The sequence below is a fragment of the Notolabrus celidotus genome, chromosome 23 (genome assembly GCF_009762535.1).
Source record: "Notolabrus celidotus isolate fNotCel1 chromosome 23, fNotCel1.pri, whole genome shotgun sequence".
NCBI lineage: Eukaryota > Metazoa > Chordata > Actinopteri > Labriformes > Labridae > Notolabrus > Notolabrus celidotus.
Window position 1 is genome coordinate 8,938,492 of NC_048294.1, and position 27,994 is coordinate 8,966,485.

Genomic DNA, 27,994 nt, shown 5'->3' on the forward strand with positions numbered 1-27,994 from the left:
GGCTTCTGTCTCTCAGCTGCTGAACTTTTATGCTCTACTGGTGTCTGACGTTTTACTACCAAGGAAACGAGTCAGAGGAGGAGGAGGGGGCTTTGATATTTCATGTGTTATTGTGTCTCCTGAGTGAGTTTCGACATAAAAAGTAATTAAAAGCGAGTGGTATCGTCGAGGGGAGAGGACATGAGCCATTACCTGAAGCTGTTTGATTAATTATAGAGATAAATTAACAACAAGGTAGCATATCATATGTCAGAATATATTATTCCACCATTTGGTTGCTAAAAAATCATATTATAATGACAAAAACATTTATTTAGTCTAAAAATAAATAAATTAATAGATAGATAGATAGATAGATAGATAGATAGATAGATAGATAGATAGATAGATCTAATTAGACCTGTACACAAAGAGAGCTGTACATCTTTCCTCTTTAAATTTTTATATCTTTTTCTGTAAATAATCTGTAGTCATCTGTAAATATTTTGAAAAGTTAATTGAAATAATAATAATAATAATAAGTATTATTATTATTATTATTATTATTATTAATGATCTTGTTATCATTGTTATTATTGCTATTTTTTTTATATATTTTTTAAATCATTCATATATTTTCTTTCTCTATACTTAAAAAAATGGTAAAACTGCACAGCTGTTAGTTTAATGATTACGTATGTTTTCCATGCTATTAAAGCCCTTTAAAAATTGAATAGATAGATAGATAGATAGATAGATAGATAGATAGATAGATAGATAGATGGATGGATGGATGGATGGATGGATGGATGGATGGATGGATGGATGGATGGATGGATGGATGGATGGATGGATGGATAGATAGATAGATAGATAGATAGATAGATAGATAGATAGATAGATAGATAGATAGATAGATAGATGGATGGATAGATAAATCTTTATTGTCCTCAGCAAGGAAATTTGTTGCCACAGTCTATACAAGTGTATACATAGAGAAACATAAATAATAACCCACCCAACCTCACAACAATTGGTGCACATCATCCCACACATCTCACATGAACCCCCATAAATACCCACAGGACACATACACACACAGGAGACATTACTAAAATACACAGGCTACAATGCAAGTTAAACGTATCTCTACATAGCAGGTTATTTATTGTTTGTAACTCAAACACACTTTCAATCTGGAAAATAAAGGGACAAGTATAATCTGGGGGGAAAGTGAGGGGTCACAATAATACAATAATGATGTGATTAGCCTATCATGTCAGTGTTAATTGAAACACAAAGATGTGTCTATGTTCTGCCAACCTGTCTTGTTTGATAAATGACCACCACAAAATTATAGACGATAGCTCCCTCTGGTGGATTTGAAAAATACGGAACAGGATATACAATAACTGTCTTTCTGAAATGGGTTTTCTACCAGCTCATTCAGCACTGTTTGGTACGGAAGCCCTGAAAGGACAATACATTTTATTATAGATTTATAATTAATTTCATTATCTTGAGAAAACAAAGATTGTTACTTTGAGATCTCGACTTATTTTTCTTGTGATAATGGGATCATTTGTCTTGTTTCATCCAGAGAACGAAGCTCGTTTTTTGTGTTTTTGATCATCAGCCTGTAAGATAAATGTCTTTTTATTCTTTCCTGAGGCAAAATGTTCCAAACAATGTGAAAAAAACGAACAAATAATTGAAAACAGGCCTTTCCTATTACCTGATGCTACTTGGTTACCATATGTATAAATGTGCTCCTTTTATGTTTAGTACAGAAGCCCTTAATGAACATGATTTAATACATTTATTTTCTCACTTTACTGGTCTTATTTTTCTCTTTATCTCGATAAAACAAAGTGTTATCTTTAGATAACGAGAAAAATAAGTGGCAATCTTGAGGAAGGAAGTTAAATCTACTGCTACTACTACTCATCTCGTCACTATCATCGCTCTCTCTCTCTCTCTCTCTCTCTCTCTCTCTCTCTCTCTCTCTCTCTCTCTCTCTCTCTCTCTCTCTTATTCCCCTCTATCCTTCTTTCCAACCCCAACTTAGTCGAGGCAGACGGCTGTCTAACATGAGTCTGGCTCTGCTCGAAGTTTCTGGAAGTTTTTCCTCACCACTGTAACTTGCTAAATACTGCAATGTGCTCTGCTCATGGTGGATTAAGATGAGATCAGACTGAGTCTTACCCTGTATTGATGTTGGGTCTCTGTTAATAATCTAACATATAGAGTACGGTCTAGACGTGCTACGTTTGTAAAAGCATCTTGAGATAACGTTTGTTGTGATTTGGCGCTATACAAATAAAGATTGATTGATTGAAATTAACTCGTTATCCCAAGAATACTGTCTATTTGTGTGTATGTGTTCCTGATGGAGCCTCTTGGTCAGGTCATGTTTGTAAAAAAGATTTTTTTTTACCTGGTAAAATAAATAAATAAAACAGAGTAAATAAAACATGTTTAATTATGTCCTTTTGGGGCTTCCGTAGTTTCGACTCAAAGTGTATAAATGTAGTTTGTTTTTTTACTTAAGAAGTCTCTTGAGATCAAGCTTGCGTTTATAAGAAACTTCAATGATTCTATTCAGATATCACAACTACACAAAGCACCCGTAGAACCATTTTGATGCTCAGTTTTTTACTCCAGTTTTATCAATTTTTGGCATTTAGCCTTTGATTTTATAAAAAGCAACAATTAACAACTCTAAGTTTCATCATAACAGTGTGTATGTCACTAAAAGTTTGACTTACACTTGTGGAGTGTGGAAAGTATTAATTCAGATTTAATACACAGTTAATGGATGGTCTATAATGCAGTCATGTAGATAAGTGGGATCATTAGTACAAAGTATTTTTCTTTTCAATTGATGTACATTAATCAACATTTCATCAATATGCATCAATGTAAATATGCCGGACTTTGAGCTACAAGAGCACTTATTATTGGCACATATTTGTGAATGAATCAGCAATGTTATCATCAGGAAGAATTAGTGTCATGGTTTGATTAGTTTGGTTTCTTCCATGCGCTTCATGCCTTGGTTCCTCCCCGTGTTTATTCTGTATTAGTTATCCGTAGTCTCCCTTGTGTGTTTGGTGATCCATGTCTCTTGTTGTGTTTTCTGCCAAGATTAGGGTAAACTAAAAGAAGGACCCAAGTGCAGATTTTACAATAAAAATGATTTAATAACAAAAACTGAGATAAACAAACTAAAACTTACTTTAACAAATCCACAGAAAAAACAAGAAGACTAAGAACACAGGAGCACAGAACACAGGAAAGACAAACAATGATCCAACAAGGGACCGGGGAAACAGAGGGACTAAATACACAGAGTAATCAACACAGGTGTGGAACACAGAACATAGGTGAGACTAATGAGGGCAATCACAAAAGGAGGGAAACACACAAGGGCATAAAACTAAACTAGAGGACACAAGGATTCAGAACTACAAAATAAAACAGGAAACACAAGACTAGACTAAGAAAACACATCCAGAGACATGGATCACTAAACACACAAGGGAGACAAAGGAGAACTGATACAGAATAAACACAGGGAGAAACCAAGGCAAGCAACACAAGGAAAATCTGAACTCACAATCCTCTCATGACAATTAGCCAGAGGTGGACACTAACAAAGTAAATTTACTTGAGTACAGTACTTAAGTAAATGTTTTAGTGTTCTTTTTTGGGGGAACTTATTACTTTCACTCCACTACATTTATATCAATGCTCTAGTTACTCACTAGTTTGCTTTGAAGTCAGCTCATCAATTTCCTTCTCTTTTCTGAAAGCTGATCCTTAAGACAGTAAAATGTGTTTGTGTAGTTCTGTTTGTCTCAGTGGTTTAGTCGTACCTGTATATCGTGCTTCTCCACGGTTGAAAGTGGAGCAAACACAGAGCAGATTTCACTCAGATCAGGTAGTTCATTTAGAGGTGGTAATGATGGCTATAATTCTCCACCTGAGCACCCATGGTCATATATATCTTCAGCCCGTGTTAGAGGTTTTTGAAATGAAGAATGATACGTATCGTTTGAAATGTTCTCCTTGTTTCCCACTCTGCCCAAACATACAAACATTCACAGTCCAACCAGAGAAAGCGTGTTGAGCTCTGTAACATTTGTTTAATTCCAGATGAACATTTCAAACTAAGGTGTCTGCGCTTGGAGTAACTTAGTTTCTGTTTTTATTCCATGGTATAGTTTTAGAGATTTCAAGTAATGGTTTCTAGATAAACAGAATGTAACAGAATGCACTCTTATGTATTCTTAGCTGCCATCATGCTTTGTGAAAATACAACGTTTTAAGATTTTTTCATAAGTACTTTGAATACTTAAGTATTTTTAAAAGCGAGTACTTCAATACTTAAACTCAAGTAATAATCTGACAGAGCAACTTTCACTTGTATTGGAGTAATATTTGACCTGGAGGATCTATACTTTGACTTAAGTAATGAAGACGTGTACTTAGTGCACCATTGCAATTAGCTGTGTATAAAAATGATGATCTGTTTAGAGACCAGCGTTTTTGAGGATTACCAACAGGAGGAGCTAAAGTTGTTGACATGAAAAATAAACATCAACCCTGCCAGTATCTGCACTATACTGTAGCAAGTAACATGTATAAATCCATCATTCTCTGCACACACATGCTACATAATTTGGCATAAGTGTAACTTTATAGGACTTGATGATAGGGTATTAATATTCAGTTATTCTGTCTTCTAGTTTTGCTTGATGTACTTTTTTTTTAAATGTCAGGAGTCATGAAAAATAGTAGGCTATTGAGCACAGCGCTCTGTCCGTCCTTGATCATGCATTCAGTAATACTCAGTTGCTGTAATCATCAAAGTCACAGGCAAGTATTAATGGCCCATACTCATCTTCTTTGTCCACCAAATGGTTTGTTGATCTTGTGTAATTGTCGGCTTAATGTGCAAATCACATGCCCGCTATCTCTCCAAACTACTGTCCTACCTTAATGAAGATAAGTGATGCCCATAGGAGGTTGATTAATGTTATTGATGATGGATGAGTTACATGTGATTAAAAGACTGCGACTTTGACGGTAACTTCTGTGGACTTTGTTTTCACCCTCATGTTTTTGATTCAATGTGAGGAATCAAAATTAAAATGACTTCCTTTTCTTCTTCGTTTCTTTTCTTTTCTTTTCTTTCTTTATTTTTTTGATTGAGACACGTCCCTTGTCGCCTACGAACGCATGTGGACAAACTTCTCACACATGGCTCCTTTCACTCCTTTTGTCCTCCACTCTGCCCTGAGCATTCTTTTCCTTGGTTACCAGTTGTCATGGTTTCGGGAGCCCCTGTAGGCTAAAAAACTGGAGGGATTATAGGCGGCCATTTTGGGGACAGCTGGGCCAGGTTGGTCCCTGTTGCCCCCTGTCCCGCTCCCAGTCACTTTGGGGGGAAGAGGGGTGGCATTGTGTGAGGATTAGAGCTTCCTGTGTGTCAGCTCATTACATGGGGTGGGAAGAGGGGTGGGAGAGTACAGGGGTGAGGGGGGGTGAGGGAGGGGGGTAAGCAGAGAGAGTGAGGGAGAGAAATGAAAGAGAAAATGAAAGAGCGTATGACACAGAGAGGGGAGGGAAAGGCAGGGGGGGAGGAAGGTGGTGGCCTCTACAGCTGCACCCTCAATCACACTCATACAGGCTGTGATTATCCTTTTCACACATACACATGCACACACACAGACACACACACACACAGTACTGGGAAACTGAAACATATTAAAAGACATTGAGGGCAAAAAAAGGCAGAATTAGGAGACAGCAAGCCCAGCGCCCCCAGACAAAGGGACCCCAATCCAGACCCACAGAGAGCTGGAACAAACAAGCCAAAACTGACCAACAATGTACACACAGAAGAAGAATCATGCACACAGAATACGTAAACAGATAAACTAATTCACACAGACGTGAGCCTTAACTGAAGACAGACAGAAAAACAACATCAGTCTTAAAAAAACACAGGACCCCGACTCACATTGCCTTTGTTTTATTTAACTTTTGTACATAACACGGGAGGCATGGGAACATCGCTATAAAAAAGGGTTTACAAAGGGAAAAGCAAAGCATACAAATACTAAACTGGGCAAAGCAGGAATGCAGTGAGCGTAGACAATTTCTGCAGGAGCAGAAAACTCTCAAGTGCTTTGAGAGAGGAGAGCAGGGGGAAGAGGGGGGAGAGGGAAAAATAAAGGAGGGGGAAGTTATAAAGGACATGGTCAATCCTTGTTGTGGACTTCAACAGCAAGAAAGACCATTTACAATCACAGGTAATCTGCTGCAAGCAAAGTTTACAGCTATAAGCACAGGAATGTTTACAGAAGGTACTGATAATATGACACAGTCATCTCCATCAACCTTTACTATTAGTGTCAGCATGGTCATCGTTTATGACAGGGTCACATGAAAGAAGAAAAAATGGACATTTCAAGAATAAAGTTGAAAATTTACCAGAATACAGTTTTAAATCTATGAGGGGAAAAAGTCATAATTTCAGTCTAAGTGATATTAAAGGTGAAGATCAGAGGAGCAGCCAGCTTCCTTCACTAAATTAAGTTAGTGGGGCTTCTTTGTGAAGTGATTCTTCAGAAGAGGTGTCACGAATATCTGAATACACAATCGTTCAGCAAATTAGCATCACATTGTCAGAAGAATCAGGAACCTGAATAGATTATGCAAAAGTCTATTCTGAAGAAGGGCAGGCTAACACCTCTAGAACCTCTGTCTGTCTCCCCCTGTTGAGTTTAACTTCACAAGATGATCCACATTCCTCCTCTTATAATCTCTTACATTAAGATTAACCATAGCCTGTTATTACGACTTCTTCCTCTTAAACTCCCAACTTTATTTTTATAAATCTCCATTTTTTTCATCCTTAATGTGGCCCCAATCCTTTGACGTATTCATTCGTTTCATTCACATTGCGGCCACTTTCCTCTGACATCAAAATCAAGGTAAAAAGCTTAATTTTGTTCTGTTTTTTTCTTTTGTTTTAATTCCCCCCACTGTATAAACAATGGGAGTCTTTCTTTGTCAGTCTGCATTATTTTACGGTGTCATATTTTAAATTGAATCACCGAGCTTGATAGCTTACTAAACACAACAGATGTTAACATTCACTGACTGCCTAGCTAGCATTTGACTTTCCTTTTGTACCATGTCACACACAAAAGTTTCAGCCACTTACTAGCTAACAGTACAATTAGCCAGTTAGTAGCTAAATACTAATGCTAGCAGTTATTGATGTATGGCTTGTCAATTATATTCTTTTAAGTTGGAATAAGGCCAGGTTTCCCTGCAGATTTTATCCTTTCACTGTTTTTTTTCAGCTGCTAAGCACTCTAAATGCAGTGAAATGACAACATTAGCCAAATATTTCACATATACACTGCTTACAACTTTGAAGCTAACAGTATGATAAGATAGTATACCAGTTTCTGATCTTTACACCTTGTTAATCACGTTAGAGGAAAAGGGTCGCTGAGTCACATGCTAGCATCTTTCTACAAGTTGATGTTTCGGCAGCACAGGACACAGTGCAACTCACAGTGCAGCTCACAGTGCAACACGGTACATCTGACACATGCTTTTAGCAGCATGGCATTTAAAACAAAGAAAAGAAGAAAGTAACAAAGGCATGAAATGTACCGCAGCTTGTATTTACAAATACAAATGTTGGCCATTATTAATTTGGCCTGTTTTGGTATGGAGTTCATCTTGTAAAATTCTGGACTGTCTCCGTATCTATCAATACAAACACAGATTACACTGGTTGTTTTGATATCATACAGTATGTGCTGAAAGAAGCGCAAACAATTAATTCTCATTATAACAATGCTATGAAGTGTGTAAGATAAGGCCTCACTGTGGTCTTTGAAATACAAAAATACATCTCTAAAATACTACATTCACATATCTCTTGTCAAGTTACTAAAATACAAACTAGATCTATCTTCCTATTACAAAAGGTAAACATGAATTAGAATTATTGACTCCAAAAACTAAATCTTCCATTGAAAAAATACATTCCCTTGTCAGGACCCTTTAAAATGCTAACTCTTCTACACAGCAGTGTCCATGGGCTCTTCTGCCACACTAGAAACAACACTGACTGGTGGAGGCTCTGTGCTGTCACCTTTCTTGGGAGATTTATGCAACCCTGGCTCTTCTTCCTGCTTTTCCTGGTTGTTACTGGCTGAATGTGAACTGGGATCCTCTTCAACATCATTGTCATTGGTGTGAGCCTTGGAGGGATTATTGGTCAGTGCTCCGGGGTGAGTTTTCATATGACCCTGTAGATGAGGGACGCAAAACAACAGTTGATTACTCTCTAGTGCAAATCTTCTCTTAACTTCAAAATGTATATTCCCTTTACTTAATCAAGGCTCAAGAACAGTTTAAAATAGCATTGACTACATGTCTTACCTTAAGTCCGCTACGGCTGGCATATGCCTTTCCACACTCGGAGCAGCTATAGGGTTTGTCAGGGCGAGGAAGCTGGGTGTCCGGTGCTTGTGCTGTAACAGCCGACTCTGGGTCCCCTGAAGGCTTTTCTGGCAAGCTGCAACCCTCCTCCATTTGAATGTCCCTCTTTGCTTCTGCCTCTGGCTCTGGATCCAACACTGGCAGAGATTTTCTGGGTGTGGTGGTCTCAATCTTACCATTGCTTTGGGTAGCCCCTCTGTCTTGTGCCTCCTGTGGTTCACTTCCACAGGCCGCCTCTGCTTCAGAGATAGCTTTGGGGCTGGTAGGAGGGGTGAGTGGGGCCAAAGGGTTTTGCAGGGGTTTGGGGTTAGAATCAACACTTGTGGAGGCTTCATCATTTTTTATCCCTTTATGCAGCGCATCATTTTCTGCAGGCTTGGAAACACAGAGGGAAAGAGGTGTGTCATCAGCCTCTGCATCTCCATTCACTGCTGAATGAGAACTGGCTATGGGCACTTTGAAAGGGCTGGCGCTGCCCAGGTCAGTGTGGGTCTCATCTTCAGAGTACATGGAGCTGTTCACGGGGCTACCATCAGCTGGGGCATTGTCTTTCAGATGCAGGGGGTCTTCAGCTCCTGCTGAGGTGGGATTACGAGTCAGGGGTGGGCTAACACTGGGTGTTGAGCCCTCTGATTCCTCTGTCTTCACAGAAATAGCATCAGCAGCTGTTGATTGCTTCAAAGTAGACCCTGAGCTGGGGGCATCAATTGAGGACTTGGAGTTTGTTGTCAAGGCTAGTGGAAGGATTTGTGCTGTTGAGGCAGCAGAGTCATTCTTGCCATCATTGAAGATTGGATTCTGCATTTCTGGGCCATCCTCGGGAGGCATGTCTTCATCAGGAGGTATTTGCCCTCCTAGATGCAAGCGGATATGATGCTGCAGAACCAAGGCATTAGTAAACTTGCGTGGGCACAAGGGGCAGGAGTTTAAGGCACGGGAGTTTGCTGGTCTTGCACGGTGAGTTGCCAGGTGGGCTCTCAGGCTGCCCTTTGTGGAGAATGATCGACCACATAGCTTGCAAGGAAACGGGCGCTCTCCCAGATGTGTGGCCTGGTGCAATCGCAGAGCTCTTGGGCAGCTGAGGACCCGCAGACACACTCCACACTGGTTAGCAGCCTGAGCAGTAGGTAGTGAATGGGTAGTTGTAGTTGTTGTGGTGCCAGAACCTGAGGCTCCCTGGCTGGTTATCAGTCCAGCAACATTGGTACTTGGGCTTAGGCCAAGAGCAGCTAGCATTTCCCTGCGATAGGCACTTGAGGTGGTGGACAGGTCATGGCCATGAGCATCCCCATTGGCTTCAGCAGAGTTTGCCGAGGTGGAGGAAGAGGAGGCACCTCCATGTGGCTGCTTTTCAAGTTTCTGTACCAGGCGTTGCAACTTGGAGGTGTCTGAGGTCTGACCAGAGGTGGTAGGAGAGGATGAAGAGGGGGAGGAGGTTGATGGTTTAGGGAAAGGGGGAAAGGGGAAGGGTAGCTGATGAGAAGTGAGGTGGGAGGCGGACGGGTGGCCAGGGGGTCGCAGAAGTGCAAGATGGTGAGGGGAGGTACCTCCAGGGAAGAGAATCTTGGGTAATTGAGCCAGTTGGGAATATGGGGAGGTTGTATGGAGGGCAGAGTGAGGAGGTGTATTTTCATCAAATCGCTGCTGCTTTGCTCCTTTGAACTGGCTGCCCATAGAGGAGGAAGATGTGGATGAAGAGGAAGAAGGCAATACAGTAGCTGCACTGGCAGCAGAGGCTCTGTTCAGCTGCAGCAGTGAATGGGCAGTGGACAGTAATGCCATGTCCACCGAGGGGGGCAGAGGTAGAGAGGAAGGCGAAGGCCGAGTGGAAGCACTGGACAAGAACCCTAGCGCCATGTTTTCCGTCACCCCAGGAATGCTTCCCTTCACTCCATTGAATGGCTCATCCTCATCAGCCCGACGTTTTCTCCTCCTCTGGATGGCGCTGGAAGAAGGGGCGCTCTGTGTTAGCTCCGACAGCGCTGGGGGCAGCAGGGAGAGGGACAGCTCAGGGTTCTGCTCTCTATGACGCAGAAAGTGGGCCTTGAGATTCCCTCTGGTTGTAAAACGGCTCAAGCAGACTGGACACTGATAGGGTCTTTCACCAGTGTGTGACCTCAGATGAATCTGGAGCGATGAATCACTGCTTAACACCTTCCCACAGAAACGGCACACATGCTGAGGGCGTCCTGCAGAGGAGGCAGAGCCCAGAGAGGAGCTGGGCTCCTGGGAATGGCTGGTGGTTGGAAGGGGAGGAGTTGTGAAACTGATACCATTGCCATGACCAAAAGAGGAGGTGTTGGAGGATTTTTCATGGAGGTAGCGTGGTGGTAGGCCTAATGATAAGGACAGAGGGTGTAGGGAGGCAACAGTGGAGCTGATAGAGGATGCAAGAGATGAGGAAGATAATGAGGAAGAGGTAGAGGAGGATGAAGCTCTGTTGCCATTGACATGTATAGCACCTGATTTGGGAACAGGTGACTGGGGGAAGAGGGATGATGGGAGACCACTTAAAAGCGACGATGCTGTGGTTACTGGTGTGGCAGTGGAGGGGTGTGTTGGTGATGATGATACAGCTCTTGTAGACTTCAAAATTGTGTCTGCAACACTTGCCTGTGTGTTCTCTTGACCAAAGACAGCCCCTCCAAGCCTTAGAACATGCCGACAGATCTCCTCTGTTATCTGCATCTGGTGGATTTGCCTTTGCTGCAAAACTCTCAGCTCCTCCAGGAGCACTGCCAAGGTTGGTGAGACCTGGATCTGTCCATGCTCTCCCGGAGAGCCAGAGGGTTGCCGCTGGCCTGGACTGGAGCTGTCTCGGTGAGGTGGCACACACTGAGAGGATGAGGAGGAGGAAGAGGAGGAGGAGGTAGTGGTTGTGGCTGAGCTGCCCATCGGAGGGGAGGTCATCGTGGAGTGAGAGTGGGAGTTTCCTTGGTGGGGCAGGCTGTGGGAACCTAAGTTTTGACTAAGGGGAGGAGGTGAGTGCGTCTGGGATGACAGCGAGGGGTGAGGAAAATCCGGGGAGAGGGAAGAGTGGGTGTTTGGGAGGGAGGTGGTGAAGGGGGCAATGTGGCTGGGCCAGTGGGGAGGAGGCGAACTCTCGCTGGGCAAGGAGGGCGCGTGGAGCCCACCAGGGGATGGGCGAGGGGCCAGAGGCGGCTGGCAGTCTTGGAGCGAGGTGGGCGAGGAGGAGGAGGATCCTGATGAGGTCACTTCTGAGCCAAGAGATGTGGATGGTGACTTCATGCCCAGGTGATCATCTGAGGATTGACAAAAGAAGGTAAAACATTAATACTTAAATCCTTTCAGTTTTTTCCATCTGCAGGAGCATCTTCGATCTTCATTATCAACTTTGAAAATCCAGGTATGTACAGTCATGTTGTGTTTTAGCTTCAAGCTGAAAGTGTTAACTTTATTGGTTCTACTTAAGTTAACAAATGTTGTATGCAGGTATGCATGCAAACCAAAGGGGCCTGTGGCTTCAAAAGATATGCCTGTTTTCGAAATGGCTTTGGGTATAAAGGATAAACAAGTGGAAGATCCTCTGCAGTCTATGAGTCTTTGTAATGTCTTGTCTCAATCTGTGCTCTCCGGAGCAAAACTCCTCAAACATCTTGCACACACAAAAAAGCTTACAGACCACCTTGCTGCTATGGCAACACATTTTAGAGGACAATGGGCATCACCAAGACAACCCATAACCCCTCTTAACCCACCCCCTCCTCACTGCAGTTACGTCTTTCATCTCCCTATTCACCCTTCCCCCCTTACGTCACAGTGGAGGTCAAGGGTCAGGCCACGCTAAGGGTTCTGGGCACTGTCCAGACACTCTGATTGGTCAACTAATCTGACCTCTGCAGCTCAGGGGTCAAATTCTTTCAGAATCTTGAGCACAGAGTGAGAAAGAGTAAAAGAAAAAGAAGGGGGGAGGGTAACAACAATGGAGAGACAAACTAACTATTCCCTCCTGGAGAGGTATAGTGATGGAATGAAAGACTGTACCTCTGTGAAATCTCTCCCCTGTGACATATAATTAAACCTGAACCTGAAGAAAATGAAAAATGATCTCCTGGAGTTGACGTTCATTTGTAGAAATTTACCTGCAGAGTTATTTAAGTGCATGAAAGTGCATAAAGTACATTGCAGCTTAGAACAAGTGCAAGAGCAATCTCTCTTTCCCCTCTGGATCCCTTTTTTCTCGTCCATCTGAGCCCCCCCAACGTGCGTAGGGGTATACAGTCAATAGGACTGGGGGATGAGAAAGAGGGAGAAAGACAAGGGGGGAGGGAAGTATTGAGAATGTGGAAAACGGGGGAAGAGGGGTGCATAGAAGAGAAAGGCATGGACTAAGAGTAAAAGACGACCAGAATACAAGGGTGGAAGATTAATCTTTGCCAAAAACACTGCCTTCCCCTCCCCCCACCCATGCACCTTATTGTTAACAAATAAGAGAGTGCTCTATACTAATCAAAGACCTCCAGCAGCCAGCACTAAGCAGCCTGTAGGTTTCCTGGAGGACGAACAGCACATGAAAATGGCCACAGATGTATGTTAGTTAATCCTACTCTATTCACTTCACAGGGACAAGTTTATTGGCCCCGACTAAAGTGCCTAAGGCCTCCGTTTAGTGGGGCCCATTAAAGTGAATGACAAAGCAGGAGGGGTTTCTTTTAGTTGACAAACTTTGAGTTTTTTGGGGATTCTTTTAGATCAGTTAAATCAGGTGCGTTTGTTGGAATGTGGCCAAGAAGAGAGGCAGAAATAAACATGGCTACACAATGAAGATACAGCGCAGGGAAGTCACAACACACGTTTGCTTCATTTAAGTTAAATTAAGAGTTTTGGGGCTTAAAAGTAAATTCCCCGTGCAGAAATGAGCGTCATTAGGCTGCAGGATGGTCGCCCTATCTGAAGAAATACAATGATATAATGATAAAAAACGCACGCACACGCGTAAAGATGTTTACTCACCGTGAGATAGCAGCCGTGGGCCCCCCGGATCCGCGTTAACGAGATGCTGGGGTCGCTTCTGCTTCCGGCGTGACATGATTCACGGCGAGTCAGACAGAGAGGGGGGCATCAGTCGGTCGAATGGCACTAGGCACGTTTTGCGCACTTGGAAAGCGCTCCGGGAAACATCCAAGCATGTAAAGTTGAAAAGTTAGCCAATCCCGCAACGCCTTTGATTCAAAAAGGAAATTTCAGACAACGTGAATGATGACTTTTAAAGGCAAAAATAAACTCCCAAAAAGCAAAGGTGTTTGGAAATCCGCTGAACGTCTGTGTCATATGAAGCAGCAGTGAGTGCGTGTGTGGCTGCTCTAAAGTCTCCTCTACCCCCCCCAAAAAAAACTTGTCCAAATTTGCGCCCCTCCTCTCCCACTGCTGCTCCGCTGCATGCACATACAGGGAGCACACACACTCATACAAACACACACCATGCACACACACAGAACCACTCCTTGTTCTTCAATGATATTTGCATTTCAATGGCGTGTAACACACTGCCTCCCTGGTTCTCTCTTTCTCTTTCTCCCCAGCTTTATTTTTTCTTTACACACTCTCGCAGCAGCTATAAACTTTCAATAAAACATTACAATATGGTGTCAAAGCTGTTGGATCCCAAGAGAACATTTGAATTGATGTGAGATTTGTCTCTTTGATAGAGATAACATACATATTACTTATATGAGAAGAGATTGAAAGTAAACTAGGCTGCAATAATATGTTTAAAAGGCATCTAATCTAACAGGTGACTTTTGGATCACGTGATATCTGTATGGACCCCTGCATAAACTGCACCTGCTTTCTAACTCTTTGCATGGTTGGTAATTATGACATCATGGCCGAAATGATTGACTGGTGATGTCCCATAAGCAAGAGTCAGGAATACAACCCTAAAGTGACGGATGAGTAGACATCAGTGGATATTTCCACCCTTTGATTATCATACAGCCAATTATCAACAGCACTGCAGCGAGTGGCTGTTGTGTGCAAGAGGGGCCACACAACCATTCCACATTCATGCATGTATTTCGTGTGTTATCACTAAAGCGCATAATATCCCCCCATCCCTCCCTCCTGCTCCTGCTCCCCCCCCCCCCCCCCCCTGAAAAAAGCATCTTACACTGGAGCTCTATTTAAAAGGCAGAGAATAGATGGGAATCTTTGACAATGGCGTGCTGGACACAGTTGAGTGAGCATCTCCCCTCTCTCACTATGAACCCCCGGATCCACTGCTGCACAGCACAATGCCCCTCTTTCACCCCCCGCCTTTACTCCTGTACCACGTGGAGAAATGGATAAAAGAGAGAGAGGGAGAAAAAAGTGGGAGGTGGAGGAGGAAGAAGAGGAGGAGGGTTGGGGGGGGGACATATTTAAGTAGGTGTCTCACATATATCCACTCAGGCTGTCCAAGAAAATGGGATGTAATTTAGGTTGAGGGGAAAAAACTGTCAGAATATCTCAAAGGTAACAGGTCCCTCATCCAGGCTCATTTTCGTCCCTTAGAAATAAAAATGGCGATATAAAGTCAAAGATTAATATTCAGGAGTAACAGAAGTCACTAAAGTGTCTTAAGCACAATTCTCATAAAATAGGCCTGCCCTAAGTTGATATCATCAATAAGTATTGCTTAAGATTTTAGTATTGTCTTTAAATCTCTTCTCAAACCACACTTTTATAAACAAGCTTTTATATAGATAATCTCTTAGTACCTTTTATTCTCTTATCATAATCTCTTGCAGAATCATAACAAATGTCGGTAAGACTTTACAATAATGGAACAGTTTTATTAGTGAAATAATGCTTAATTCCTGTTGAAGTAATGCATTACTCATGATGAATTTCTGTATGAATTAATACCCTAATTAATTCCTGTTGTTCACCATGAACTAATGATCCTCTCACTATGATTCATGTAATGACAACGTGTTTAATACATCATTACTTAAGGTATGGTAATTAACGGTTACTTCATAGTTTAGTTTAGTTTATTTATTATTCATCGTGTCATGCACCGAAAAGGTGCCAAGCCCATATGGACTTACAAGACACTACAAAAACAAAACAAAATAGGAGCAACAACATAATAAGAAAAAGAAAAAAAGAAGAGCAGTGACAATACTGCACATGTCCAGAAATGACCTAAAGTAATTCAAAAGCATAGTGGTACACTTCAGACATTTGATAGTGACAACAAAATCAGACATAGAGTGTGCTCCTACACTGCAGAACAGCATTTAACACAAACTGAGCAAATTGGAACACTTTGTGTGTAAACAGGAACTGAAGTCTATCTTCATCAGACATGCCAAACAAATCAGGACAGTTTTCTGATATTTTGTTGATAAGGAGGCACCTGAGATAATGATATGATGGACAGTAGAATAAAAAGTGCATTTCATTTTCAACTTCCTCCAGATCACACAAGGAACACTTTCTCTCCTCCTCTGGAACAGAGTGGAAGCGACCTTTTTCTAATGCCAGAGGAAGGATACCATACATCAGTTCATATATGAACTGAAAACTGTTTTTTTTTTTTAGGATAATTGCATATGAACAGCCTCTCAAGCTGAATTTTTAAACGTCATATTTCTGATGACAAACTGAATGGTGTGTGTATATATATATATATATATATATATATATATATATATATATATATATATATATATATATATATATATATATATATACAGTTTATTAACAAACATGTGTATGTAAATACTGTATATATACATATATATATTCTGTATATATATGTATATCTATACACACACACACCATTCAGTTTGTCATCAGACATATGACTTTTAAAAATTCAGCCTGAGAGTCTGTTCATATGCAATTATCCTAAAAAACCTTGTATGTCCAGCAATATTTGTCAAATATGAACTGATGTATGAACTGTTAATTACCATACCTTAAGTAATGATGTATTAAACACCATGTCATTACATGAAGTCATAGTGACAGGATCATTAGTTCATGGTGAACAACAGGATTTAATAATTAATTCATACAGAAATTCATACTAAGTCATACGTTACTTCAACATGAATTAAAGCCCAAATGTCTGTTCTCATATACGACTGCTGATTTGTTTTCATTGTTTGCCGTCATTGCACTTTGTAAACTTTGTTTTAAAAAGCAGCTATACAGATAAAATGTATTATTATTATTAGTAGTAGTAGTAGTAGTATTAGTATTAGTAGTAGTAGTATTGTTAATAATAATAATAATAATAATAATAATAATAATAATAATAATAATAATAATGTTATTATTATTATTATTATTATTATTATTATTATTATTATTATTATTATTATCATTATTATCATTATTATTATCATTATTATTATTATTATTATTATTATTATTATTATCATTATTATTATTATTATTATTATTATCATTATTATCATTATTATTATTATTATCATTATTATTATTATTATTATTATTATTATTATTATTATTATTATTAATAATAATAATAATAAAACTATTAAAAGAATAAGTATTTAATATTTCAGTTGACGTTCCGTTTTCCAATCAGCCAATCAGGTTGCAGTATTCATTAAACGTCGAGTGGAAGCCTTTTAACTGGTAAGTTAAGTATCTACCGAAGTTCTTGTAAATGATACCGTCGAATAATTCCTTAAAGTTAAAGTATGCCTCCAAGTTTAGAGAAGTAAAGTGTTTATAAAACTCAGAGCTGTTTGTTTTCTAAACTAAATAAAAAGCTGACCCAGCAGTGAAGCCTGCTAATGCTAATATTTGACAAAAGCTGTTGTAGCATTAAGCTAGGAGACAAGCTAGAATTGTATGTACTCATTTTGTTGTTTGTTCTTTTAAATCAACCAAGTAAAGGCTAAAAAATGTCCTGAAGTCGTGTTAATGTTATCAGTTTTAAATACAGCACCCATGTAGAATTCATATTTAATCCGATTCATGCCTAGTTTTGAAAACAGACTGAGATTTACTTTAATTAATGAGAACTTTAATTTCTCTGAAAGTTAGTGGAAGCTTTAGATGAGTCTATAATTGTCACTACAATATTTTAATTAAATGTATTTGTTTGTTCCAGACCTAAAGACCAATATAGCAAATATATACAAATATATTTGTATTTCTATCTTATTAATTACTTTTCCTATTAATATTATTTGATATTCTTAATTATTGTGTAAAGGAGCAACTTTAATGACTGAATATCACCCCGGGATGAGTAAAGTATTTCTAATCTAATCTAAAGAGGACTGAAGGGCAATGTTAATCTAGCATTTATTCTTCACAAGGCTTGTAATTCACTATGAATCATAGTATTACATCTTTTATGTTTAGTTGTGACCAGAATATTTAGATACAGATACATATCTTTACCTCAAATGATTTCTAAGTCGCCAAGTTTCTTCAAGAAAGGCTGCAGCATCTTGAAACATATTTACAGTATTTCTCAATTGCTAAAACACATTTCTTGACATCCACCACGCTTTTCTCAACACTATAAGCACAAAACCCAATTTTCAAACTACATTCACCAAACCTCTGACTCTTCCTGCAAAACCAAACAATGTTGTCAGATCATACCTCAGGTCAATCAAAATTAAAACAATACTGAGCAGTCATTATACACTGCATCAAAAAAAACTGAAAACACAATGCTCAGGACATGAAGCTGTACAAATAATGTTTATTGTTTACAGTAGGCTAAATTATGTAGCACCTGTGTACAGTAAAAATAAAGTCAAAACAAATATAAATGAGAAGAACATGGTCTATCACAGTAGCTTGGATTTCATCAGAAGTTACTGTTCTTTGTCTTTCTCGATTTCGCTCCCCTCCTCTTCCTCCTTGACCACCTCTTACACGCACTCTTCCTCTGCCTCTCAGATTATTTCTGTCCATTGTACAACCTTCAACAACCAGTGCTCTCTGAACTGGCTTATATTGGTTTCCTCACATCATTAACCACAAGTGTGAACAATTTTGAGTGGTTGTGTTTAAGCTGTGACACCTGTGCTTCAAATGTGTTTAACTTTTGTTTCCTGTGCTTACCATTATGCAATACAAGTGCATCACAGTGCAACATGTGTTTTAGTGAGTGAGGATGTGTCTGCAAGTTGTGTCTAACAGGTGAAACATGCTTATGATTTTGCCAAAAGAGTGACTGGTTCAATACATGGGATCAGGCCGCTAAGGAGTTTAGTTCAGACAATTGGATTTAGTGTTTTAGCAATTAAGAAATACTGTAATTGTGATGTCAAGCAAATGTTAGTTTACCCTGATACAGTTAAGATCTCTCAAACTCAGAATGTGATTGTGATTGCTCACCTTTTACTGAAGCTGTGCTTTATTTTTCAGCCACAGCCATGTCCATCTGCGACGACACACTTTTATGCAACTTCCCAAAGTGTCGCACCAAGCTGAGCGGCTTTGCCTGGGTCACAGCGTGCTCACATGTTTTCTGCGATCAGCACGGGTCCGGTGAGCTCAATCGCTCTCCTGCCATCTGTCCGGCCTGCTCCTCCACGCTGTCCGGTAAGCTGGACATCGTGAGGACAGAGCTGTCCCCCTCTGAGGAGTACAAAGCCATGGTACTGGCGGGTCTGCGACCCGACATAGTACTGGACATCAGCGCCCGTGCTCTGGCCTTCTGGAGCTATCAGGTCAAATATGAACCTGGCTGTATGCACATGAATATGAAGCTTTGTATTTGTCCTCTTTTAAGATGATACATCAATCTTATGAGTTTTTTTTCCTTTTATAATCAGGTCCATCAAGAGCGCATGTATCAAGAGTACAGCCTGTCACGGGCGGAGGCGCAGCTGAAGCAGATGGAGAAGATGTTAAGCCAGCAGAATCAGAGCAGAGAGCTGGAGCTCACCGCGATGAGGGGAGAAATCGCCTCTTTGAAGAAAGTAAGACTTAATTTTTAAACTCAGAGATATATCCATGGTCGTTTTTCCACACTTTCTTAACCTTTGATGACGTGAGATTGAAAGTAGCTGCTGTAAATGTTTTAAACAACATGTTCCAAATTTATATCTGTGCAAAAAATCCACATAAGAGGTTTTAATTTGGCCAGTAATCTGCAAGAAAGTACCTGACATACATCAACAACCTCTCTGACTTGAAATCATAACTCAAAGGCCAACTTGGAGATTGTCAAGAACATGAACGAATGGATACAACTTGTCCTCCCTCAGGTGATGGAGGAGTACAAGAGGAAGTACAGTGAGGTGTCTGAGAGGCTGATGGAGAGGAACAGACAGTACCAGAAACTCCAGGGGCTTTATGACTCTCTGAGGCTGCGCAACATGGTGGTAGGTGTGGGGGAGAGAGACACACTGATGCAACCAGGACATCAGGACTTCAGCTGTGGTAAGCACAACTAGATACATTAGATTAGATACATGCTTTTAGGAGGGTTAAAGGTACACCCGTTATATGATTGAGATCAGTGACACATCATACAAACATAGATGATTGTAGAACATAAAAAAAACAGAGAATCAAAACTGAAACAATACTAAATATACCAGGTGGAGCATCTACAGTCTCATTGTTGAAGGCCTCCAAGTCCTGTAACATTGCCTTGAATTCATCCAATGAGACAAGAAGTTTTTGGTCATTTTGGGATTCAAGTAAAGGGAGCAGCAATCTCAAACGCCTTCCAATTCTGTTCTGACCTTTAAAAACAGACAGTGATAAGAGCTCACTTGATACAGTATGCTTGTCAGGACAAAGTAAACACTGAGACAATAGAAGTAATACATTTAAAGTATTTCAAAGTATCACTTTCATTCAGTAAAAATACGAACTGTAACGCTGTTTTCCTGTCTTTGCCTGAGAATGTAACACTCCTCTTAAACCAGTTGTCATGTCGTACCCGCGCTGATGAATGAGAACAGGTAGGAAGCACAGAGAATTATGTTAAGTTGCAACAAAGAAAGGCACAGCTGAAGGTGTCTGTAAAGAAGGAGCAGTCATCAAGAAGGAACAGTAGGAGTAATGAGCTGATTGTCTATGTAAGGGAATTTTACCTGGTAGAACAATGAGACATCCATCACTCCCCCAGGGGCGCCTCGGCAGGGGTCTCCTCAGAGAAGCCCTCAGTTCTTCTCCTCGGGCCTGGACGGGGACGGCAGATTCTTCTCCTGCTTGGAGAATGACGGAGCCAAGACGTTCTTCCATTTCAGCTCCCCCACCAGAGACATAAGCCGACCGCTCATCAGGAAGCACTGAGGCAGCAGCAGTAGCAGCTTTCAGACTGACAGTGTGTCTGAACTACATTTATTTATGTAACAGTGTTCTGTTGTTTACCATTCACAAGGAGGTTCACCTTGTTGCCCTGGGTTCGTTCTTGGAGCATTTATTCAAATTGTTCAACACTAATAACAAAAAATGTATTTAAAAAAAGACTAAAATCAAATATTAATATACCAAATACCGTTTCTTGTGGTTCATTTCTTTTTCGTTTACTATTTCGCTCTCATCTCAGCATATTTTACTTTCCTTCATATTGTAAACACGTCAGCGTTGGTCTTATCCTGGTGATTTTACACTTATCCTTAAATTTCCAACAACTTTATGTGCCGAGTTTGCAGAATAAGACAGCAAACATGTGAGTACTCGCAGTTTGTCATCCATCCATCCATTACCTTGACCACTTATCCCATTTTGGGGTCACGGGAGGCTGGAGCCTCTCCCAGCTGACTTGGGGCGGAAGGCAGGGTACACCCTGGACAGGTCGCCAACCTATCACAGGGCAAACATGGAGAGACAACCATCCGCACACACACTCGTACCTACGGGCAATTTAGAGTGATCAATTAACTTGGTGAGCATGTCTTTGGACTGTGGGAGGAAGCTGGAGTACCCAGAGAGAACCCACGCATGCACAGGGAGAACAATCAAACTCCACGCACACAGAGAGGCACCTGCCCGACCAGGAACTCAAACCAGTAACCTTCTTGCTGTGAGGCAACAGCGCAACCCACTGCACCACCGTGCAGTTTGTGAGATGTTACAAATTGCGCCCTGTTTATACAAGTGCACCAACAGTAGCTCCGATTTGATTTGCTATGTTACCAGCTTCATGAGAGCGCTTGGTGCAAACTCCCTTTACTAGGTTTAGTGAAGCCTGACAACCAAAGATACCAGGGGGATGTTGAACCAAGCGGCAACCTCTGGTCTTGAGAAATGAAGCTGATGCATAAGCTCCACAAGTACAGTGGCCCTGAAGGACAAAACAAATTTACAAAAAAGGAAACACTTTTACAAAGTTGGAGACAAATTTACATTTTGGAAAACATTTTTAAACACTTTTACCAAGGCCAAAACAAATTTCAATTTAAGGAAACAGATTTACAAAAGATGAAACACTTTTACAAAGTTAGAGACAATTTTACAATTGACGGAACACTTTTACCATTTCTGAAACAAATTAACATTTCATTTTCATGGAAAAGGTAATGTACCAAATACTGGAAGTGATCCGGAAGTGATCGAGTGAGGGGTCATTTAGTTTGTTTTGATGGAGAGAAACCAAACGGAGATGTACATGGTTTACATATTAGGACATCCTTGGGTCTCAGAGAGAGGTGTCAGACCTCAGATGAAAAAGCATCATGTCTCTGGAAAAGCTCCGTCATATCTCTGCAAAACTTTCATCATGTGTCAGAATTCAGATGAAACGGCCCCAGACCACATTTCCTCAGGCTAAACGGAGTCAGATTAAAAGGAGTCAGACTAAACGGTTAAAGTGTTCCATCGTTTGTAAATTTATCTCCAACTTTGTAAAAGTGTTTCATCTTTTGTTAATTTTTTGTGTCCTTCAGGGCCACCGTACACAAGTCACCGCTTGAGGCTGGATGCAGAAGCATTGGAAACCACTAACACACCCATTCAAAAATCAGATCTCTGCAGCACGAATAAACATGTTTACAGTCTGGTTAAAGAAAAGAAGCTAAGTTCTCTATCTGCACAAACTATTTTAATAACTCATTAGTTTTGAAGATACAAAATTCAAAGTTTCACATGATTAAACGCATGGCTTCACAGAGTCTGTGTGTTTTACTTTAATAATAATGTAATAATCACAGTGAGTACCACCTGAGCTTTTCCTCCATATACAACTGTTAATACGTACTGTAAAGAAAACAGTTGTTTTAAAACACCACACAAACAAAATATTTAAGACAAAAGGATTTCATTATTTTCAACAAAAACAGAATTACAAAAAAAGAAGGAATATTTATAAATATACACAAAGTGTTTCTCTACAGACAAAATAACGAGGTGAAATATTTACAAACAGCTCATAAAACAGGCACAAACTTTGGACACTTCACATCTCCGTAACTTTCCAACCTTTTTTTCCTCTCAGTTCAACATTTGGTCCTTTCACGTGTCCAGCTCATTCGCTCTGGGGTTTGTAGCTGACCGAGGCGGCGATCTGACTGTGGACGTTCTGTTTCTTTCCGTTGACGATGAGGAGCAGCGGAGAGTCCACTCGTATACTTCTGAAGTCAAATGACTGCCGGAGGAATGAAACACACGAATCAGACCACGTGTACATTATCTGAAACACGTCAACAGCACATGTGCAACACTGACCTCGTCTTTGTGCGTTATGCTGTTTCGTTTGACCTGAGGTTCAGGAATGACTACAGTGTCTCCGATCAGGACGCCCCAGCTGTCCGCCGTGTTGTAAACCATCACCACTATACACGTCTCCTCGCTGTCCACCATGCCGAACGTGCTGCAGAAACAAAGAATTTTACAGCACCACTCCAAAAGCACAGATTTTTTCTTCTCAATCAAACAAAGCCTGACATGTAAAGTACATCAAAATCACACTCACAAGGCCATGCGACCCTCAGAGGCCAGACTGAACACCACCTTGCCCATGGCGGCCAAACCAGGGTGGTGACCGTGCGTGAGGGAGGAAAGAGTTCGGGGCTCCAGGCTGCCGATGCGGCCTGATGGGGAGCGGAACTGAGGGGAGGAGCAGGGCCCCAATGAAGACGTGTTGAGAGAGGAGAGCATCGTCCGTAACCGACGTGCCTTCACCTTCCCCTGAGAGACGGAGAGAGGATGAAGGTTAGTACTGAAGAGATGCTGCTGCCATCTAGTGGTCAGAACTTGAAACTTTTGTAGTCTTCAGGAGGTTATAAAAGACAATGTGAGATGTCAGAACTTATTGTGTAGCAGAAATCATTCAAAACAACAATCAATTAATAATTATGAAGCACAAAATCACAACAAATGTTATCTGAAGACTCTTTAGAAACAGAGTAGGTCTAGACCGTACTCTATGTTAAATTATCAAAAAGACCCAACATCAAGACAGGATAAGATCCAGTCCCCTCTTACAGACAGGACTCAGCAGTCTGCTGAGACTGTGTTGGGGTTGGAAAGACGGGTAGAGAGTAAAGGGAGATGAAGAAGGAGAGAGACTAGAGGGGTCAGACGGACAGTGGTAATGAGGTTTGATTGGTAAGAAATTAAGATCCTGTTGGATCCATAACAAGTAGATGACGAATCAAAGAGTCAGGAACATTTTTGAGCAAGAATTTGAGTAAAACTGAAAACATCCTAAAAGAAAACTTGAATACTTTGATGGTTACTGAACATTTCCGGGCTTTGTTATTCTTTAAGAATTAATTATCTTTTGATCACACAAAATTTAAAGACTCCATCATTTACTCGAGATACGAATCTTTTACCTTTAACATTTGCCCACAGAATTTCCCACAGCTATGTCAATTTAACCCGTAATTATTTTTTTCTAAAAAGGAGGGCGCAGACTTATAAAGTCTATGATTACAACAGGCTTTAATGAGGCATCATTTTCGCCACATTGGTGTCGTGCATTTCACATGTAAAAACTAAATACCGGAAAAAAATAAAGACTTTGAAGACCAAATCTTGTTCTTTGTAACATTAAATTTAAATAATGACCAATGAAAAGAACCCGAGTCCATCATGAAACTCTCTTTTTGCTTTTGGTGATGTAAAAATTCATGTTTCATTGTCATGTCTACGAATGTAAAGGAGAATTTGTTATTCTACTTATTTATTTATTTTTCGTTTACAATGTTTATCATGTAAGTTTTTACTTGTTAATCTACAGATTTACTTCCTTTTTAAGGATATGTTATTGTTACTGCCTTTACTTTTATTATTATTGTTTTATTTTCATGTTTATTTATTTATTTTTCATTCTTGTCACTCTTGTCTATAAGATAGGGGTGGGTGGGTAATATAGGTGGTTTGGTGGTTGAAGGGAATAAATGTTCTTGTTTGTCAAATGAAAAACTATAAATAAAGCATTAGGCTGGTTTTTGTTTTTTGAAAACCTTTTAAATTAAATTATGTTTTGAATAAATTTTATCCCCTAGCATTGTAACTGTCTTAAAGATCACATTGTCTTCTTAGATAAGTGGCACTGTCTACTGTTGTAACAAATATCAGGGTTTAATTATTAAACCCTGAACATAAGGCGGGGTCATCTTTTCCAGATGTATTTTAAAAGGAAAACACTTGTCATGAATAGGAGGTTGAGCTTCACCTCCTCTTACCTTGTTCTGTATGAGCTCTGTGACTTTCCTCAGATACTCCAGCAGCTGCTTCTCTCTGTCCGGGGGCTCCTCCCAGCCCGGGTCGAGAGCCGCCGCTCGGCTGTAGCCACCGAGCGCGGAGCCGAACATCTCCTCGTACTGGAACAGAGTGGATCTGTTGAAATGCAGCTCCGGGTAACAGGAGGCCGCTCTGTCCACTTTCTCCTGCAAACCAAAAGAGAGGGGAGTGAAACGGAGTACGATGGTGGTTCTATTAGTGCTGAAGGACTTGAACGCTGGATACTCACGGATTGTGCGTAGGCACTTAGAGCTTGTTGAGACAACTGTGGATTCTGTCCACAAGAGAAGAAGAGGGACACGTAGGCGTTTCCGAGGATATCTGGAACAACCATCAAGTAAAACAAAAAGTCAGAGGAGAAGAGAAGAAGTGCGACTTCTTCTACAACACTCATATTGACTGTAAGTATCCATCCAGGCACTCTACTTACACCAGGACGTCCCATCTGTGACGTCAAGCTGCACCGCCTGCCTGGCCATGTCCACACTCTCCATCACCTGCTTTCCATGAGCTTCCCTGTCCACCGACGGCAGCTGTCTCAACACCATGGACAGGTTACGTAGAGACACTTTGTTCTTGCTCTGCAGAGGCGGAAAATAAAGCAGAAGATTCATAATCGTATTTTAGGTAAATAAAACAGAACAAGGACAGAGGTGGGGCGGGGGTTGAGGTCATGTGTTGCATGCTTTTTTGAACAGGTAGGTCTTGAGGTGGTCTTTGAATGATTGAAGTGAGTCAGAGTTGTGGATGTTTGGAGGGAGAGAGTTCCAGAGAGCCGGGGCAGCGATGGCAAATGCTCTGTCCCCCAAGGTGCGGTGCTTGGACTTGGTGATAGGGGGACAGGAGGTTGGCATCTGATGATCTGAGGCGGCGAGATGGGGAGTGACGTTTGAGGAGGTCGGTCAGGTATGAGGGGGCGAGGTTATTGAGGGCTTTGCAGGTGATGAGCAGGATCTTGAAGTGGATTCAGTGCTGTATGGGGAGCCAGCTGAGGTGCTGAAGGATGGGTGTGATGTGGGCTCTGGAGTGGGAGTGGGTGAGTAACCGGGCAGTGGAATTCTGGACATATTGGAGTGGACGCGTTTTTAATAAAAAGAGTGGAAGTGTATAACATGTTCTCTGTACCTGCTGCAAGGCTCCAGTGAAGCAGTTCTTGGCGCCGATCAGGTCTCCTTTTTTCCAGTACTGCTCCCCTAACGTGTTCCAGCCGTCCACCAGGCCCGGCTCCAGCTTCACGGCCCGTGAGAGGCACTCTTCTGCTTCAGTGCTGAAGTCGGGGGCTATATTAAGACACCTGCCCTTCTGCAGCAGAAACTCTGCTTTGTGTTTTAAATCACCTATAAACAGAGAGAGAGAGAGAGAGAGAGAGTGAGAGAGAGAGAGAGAGAGAGAGAGAGAGAGAGAGAGAGAGAGAGAGAGAGAGAGATGGTAAGTGTAAATGATAAACTCCAAGTTGAAGTCTTGAATCTTTAAGTAGTACAGCTCTCACCTTCTTTCTCCTCCAGCTTCTTCAGCATCTTCTCCATCTCTTGCGCTACATCGCTTTGTTTCCTCCCAGCTTCCTCCACAGGGTGAGTCTCAAAATAGCAATCTCTAAATTTATACAGGTCATCCACGAGCTCCTGGGATTGGCAAGGAGGGGAGGGAACAGTAGTTATTGAAAGAGATGAAATGTATATTTGTGACAGTTAAAAAAAGGCACATTTCTCCCAGCTGATAAAACTGGGACACACCCATATCCTCTTACTGTGTTATCACCACTATTACTATCACAAAAACACTAAAACACACAAGTGTATTATTGTTTATAATATAACACCCAGTCTAGCTTTTAAATGTTAAAGCTGCTCGCCACAAGGACACCCACAGTGTCCATGCTTGATGCATTATGAAGCCCAAATTGACAATCTGATGACTCAGCAAGAAAGAGGATGGATGCAACCAAAGCATGCTTTCAAGACATTTAAAAAGGCAGTTGGTGAAACACAGTGGACTTATAATCGTACAATGAGAAAAAAGGGGGGAATATATATCACACTATATATAAAAAATACAGGCTAAAGAGGTTAGATAGGTGTGTTAGCCTGTTGTTATAGTAACAAGTATTTCAGCACATGTCAAGCGACTCAGTTTAAACACAACAACACACAGATATCATGAGAAATCAACAAAACTTACAAGCTTCAACTACTTTTTGATTTTTTTTTACGTGTGTGATGTAATGAAGGTAAGTACCTCTAAAATTTGCAGCTCGTTTTTGTCCTGCCCCGGCTCACCACTCTTCTCTTCATCCGCCATCTTTGCATTAGCTGTCTAAAAGCAGTAATAGCCCTAAAGTGAAGAAGAACGGCTGCTGCAGGAGGATCAATTACAAAAAAGCTACGAAACAAGTGCTACAAGGAAAGGTCAGCTGGCATACGGTGACAGATAAAAGCCATTTCTTCACTGGAAGAGCAGGAATTGTAGCCCAGGGGGAAAGGCTTTTAATTTTCACTGCGCAGGTGTTTCGACCAAAGGAGTGACTGTGTTCACTGGCGACTTACAGCCGAATGCGGAGTGGTTACGAAGTGTTTAAATACCTCTTTGTTTACAGCTTTTTAATATTATTATTTTTTAGAATGTTAAAAATATACTCAGTTGGTACTTAGCTGATGAGACACTATCAGAAAGATGTTTCAACAGCAGTAGTATGTACAACCACATAGTACGCATGCGTATGAAAGTCGCCTTTTACTCGGGTCGCTCTCAAGACCTGAACACCGGAAAGTGTTTGTGGTCCGTTAACGAAATCAATCCGACAATAAACCGTTCTCTCAACATCAGA

General features: G+C 41.0%; 3 protein-coding genes across 3 annotated transcripts; 1 reads left to right on the top strand and 2 right to left on the bottom strand.

Annotated features, from left to right (window-relative positions):
* Window positions 1-7,981: 7,981 nt before the first annotated feature.
* si:ch211-212k18.5 (sal-like protein 4) lies at window positions 7,982-13,564 on the bottom strand. Its single transcript, XM_034677194.1, has 3 exons — window positions 13,489-13,564; window positions 8,455-11,777; window positions 7,982-8,321 (listed from the first exon to the last, which is right to left on the bottom strand). The coding sequence occupies exons 1-3, from the start codon at window positions 13,562-13,564 to the stop codon at window positions 8,091-8,093; spliced, it is 3,630 nt and encodes a 1,209-aa protein (XP_034533085.1). The 3' UTR covers window positions 7,982-8,090.
* A 3,498-nt stretch (window positions 13,565-17,062) lies between these two features.
* Window positions 17,063-20,974, top strand: LOC117806966 (E3 ubiquitin-protein ligase CCNB1IP1). Its single transcript, XM_034675977.1, has 5 exons — window positions 17,063-17,130; window positions 18,889-19,193; window positions 19,299-19,445; window positions 19,734-19,908; window positions 20,606-20,974. Exons 2-5 carry the CDS (start codon window positions 18,897-18,899, stop codon window positions 20,770-20,772), a joined length of 786 nt encoding a protein of 261 aa, XP_034531868.1. The 5' UTR covers window positions 17,063-17,130; window positions 18,889-18,896; the 3' UTR covers window positions 20,773-20,974.
* A 1,529-nt stretch (window positions 20,975-22,503) lies between these two features.
* ttc5 (tetratricopeptide repeat domain 5) lies at window positions 22,504-27,856 on the bottom strand. Its single transcript, XM_034676225.1, has 9 exons — window positions 27,406-27,856; window positions 26,660-26,792; window positions 26,296-26,507; window positions 25,601-25,751; window positions 25,400-25,491; window positions 25,113-25,316; window positions 23,393-23,607; window positions 23,146-23,290; window positions 22,504-23,065 (listed from the first exon to the last, which is right to left on the bottom strand). Exons 1-9 carry the CDS (start codon window positions 27,466-27,468, stop codon window positions 22,946-22,948), a joined length of 1,335 nt encoding a protein of 444 aa, XP_034532116.1. The 5' UTR covers window positions 27,469-27,856; the 3' UTR covers window positions 22,504-22,945.
* Between the last annotated feature and the right edge of the window lie 138 nt (window positions 27,857-27,994).